This window comes from Manacus vitellinus, unplaced genomic scaffold, assembly GCF_001715985.3.
Source record: "Manacus vitellinus isolate BGI_N305 unplaced genomic scaffold, ASM171598v3 scaffold_102_pilon, whole genome shotgun sequence".
Taxonomy (NCBI): domain Eukaryota; kingdom Metazoa; phylum Chordata; class Aves; order Passeriformes; family Pipridae; genus Manacus; species Manacus vitellinus.
The window spans coordinates 783,404-784,737 of record NW_021938808.1 but is presented as its reverse complement, the minus strand read 5'-3'; the positions used below and the strand labels follow the sequence as shown (position 1 = coordinate 784,737).

The following is a 1,334-nucleotide window of genomic DNA, read 5'->3' as shown; positions in this document are numbered from 1 at the left end:
GCAATCGAGGACACTCGGCAAAGGGCTGACGGAGCGCGTCACCCGCTCCCAGAGGGACATCCTGTTTGGGTGACAACCGCCGCCGCCCCCACCCCGTCCCCGCGGGGGCCGAGCGCGTCCAGCAACGCCTCACCCAGCCCTGGCACGCTCCCGACGCCCGGCGTGATGCACCCAGTGACGGGCTCCCCGCGACGCCCGTGTCCCCAGGGGGGCTTCCTGTGACACCCGCGTCCCCAGGGGGGTCCCCACGACACCCATTCCATGGGTCTTCCCGCAGAGCATCATGTGTCCATGTTCTCCGTGACACCCACATCCCGGGTGACCTCCTGTTGTGCACCCACCGTGTGTCCGGGGTCCCCACGACAGCCGGGACTGCTTCCTGACACCCACCGTGTGGGGTCCCCACAGTGTCCGTGTCCTGGGTGCCTTCCAGTGGCACATGGTGTGTCCAAGCTATCCATGCCACCCTTGTTCTGTGGTGCATCGTGTCTCTGGAGTCCCCGTGACACCCATGTCCCAGGGCTCTTCCAGCACTGCACTGTGTCCCTGGGATCCCCGTGACACCCTTGTCCTTTATCCCTTCTCCTGTCTCTGGGGTCCTCATGACCCCCATGTCTCATCTCCTTCCCATGTCTCTGGGGTCCCTGTGACCCCCCTGTCCCATCTCCTTCCCGTGTCTCTGAGGTCCCCATAATGCCCATATTCCAGGTGCTTTCCCGTGTCTCTGGGATCCCTGTGATGCCCATGTCACTTATCCCTTCCTCGTGCCGGAGCTCCCCACACCACCCCGCCCCCTCTCCCGCTCTCCCCATCCATCCCACACCCCCAGTTCCACGCCGGGGCTCTGACCCTTGTCCCTCCCTCCCTCAGGTGAAGATCTGGTTCCAGAACCGCCGCTCCAAGTTCAAGAAGCTGTACAAGAACGGCGAGGTGCCGCTGGAGCACAGCCCCAACAACAGCGACTCCATGGCCTGCAACTCGCCCCCCTCCCCGGCCGTCTGGGACAGTAACTCGCACGGCAGCGCGCCGGGCCGGACCCCGCTCCCGCAGCCGCTCCCCTACAGCTCCTCGCCCGGATTTCTGGAGGAGCACAACCCCTGGTACCACCCGCAGCCCCTCGGCGGACCCCACGGACCCCACCAGGCACAGCCGGCCACCACGATGCACCACACCTCCCCGGGGCCCCCCAACGCCGGCGCCGTCTACTAACAGGGAGAGCCAGGGCTGAGAGACAGTGGCAGAACTCCTTTGCCTCCTTTTTTTCCCCTCCTACTTTTTGCTTTTTCTTCTTTTTTTTTTTTTAAAAAAAAAAAAAGGAAAAGAAAGGACACCCG

At 63.9% G+C, this 1,334-nt stretch overlaps 1 protein-coding gene across 1 annotated transcript in view; it reads left to right on the top strand.

The window, feature by feature from the left end:
* The window catches only part of DLX3 (distal-less homeobox 3), a 3,250-nt gene extending 2,001 nt beyond the window's left edge, over nt 1–1,249 (top strand). The window contains exon 3 of the mRNA XM_029963568.1: nt 871–1,249. Coding sequence (XP_029819428.1) covers nt 871–1,209 — 339 coding nt within the window. The 3' untranslated portion in view covers nt 1,210–1,249. The remainder of the gene's footprint in view (nt 1–870) is intronic.
* The last annotated feature ends 85 nt before the right edge of the window (nt 1,250–1,334 follow it).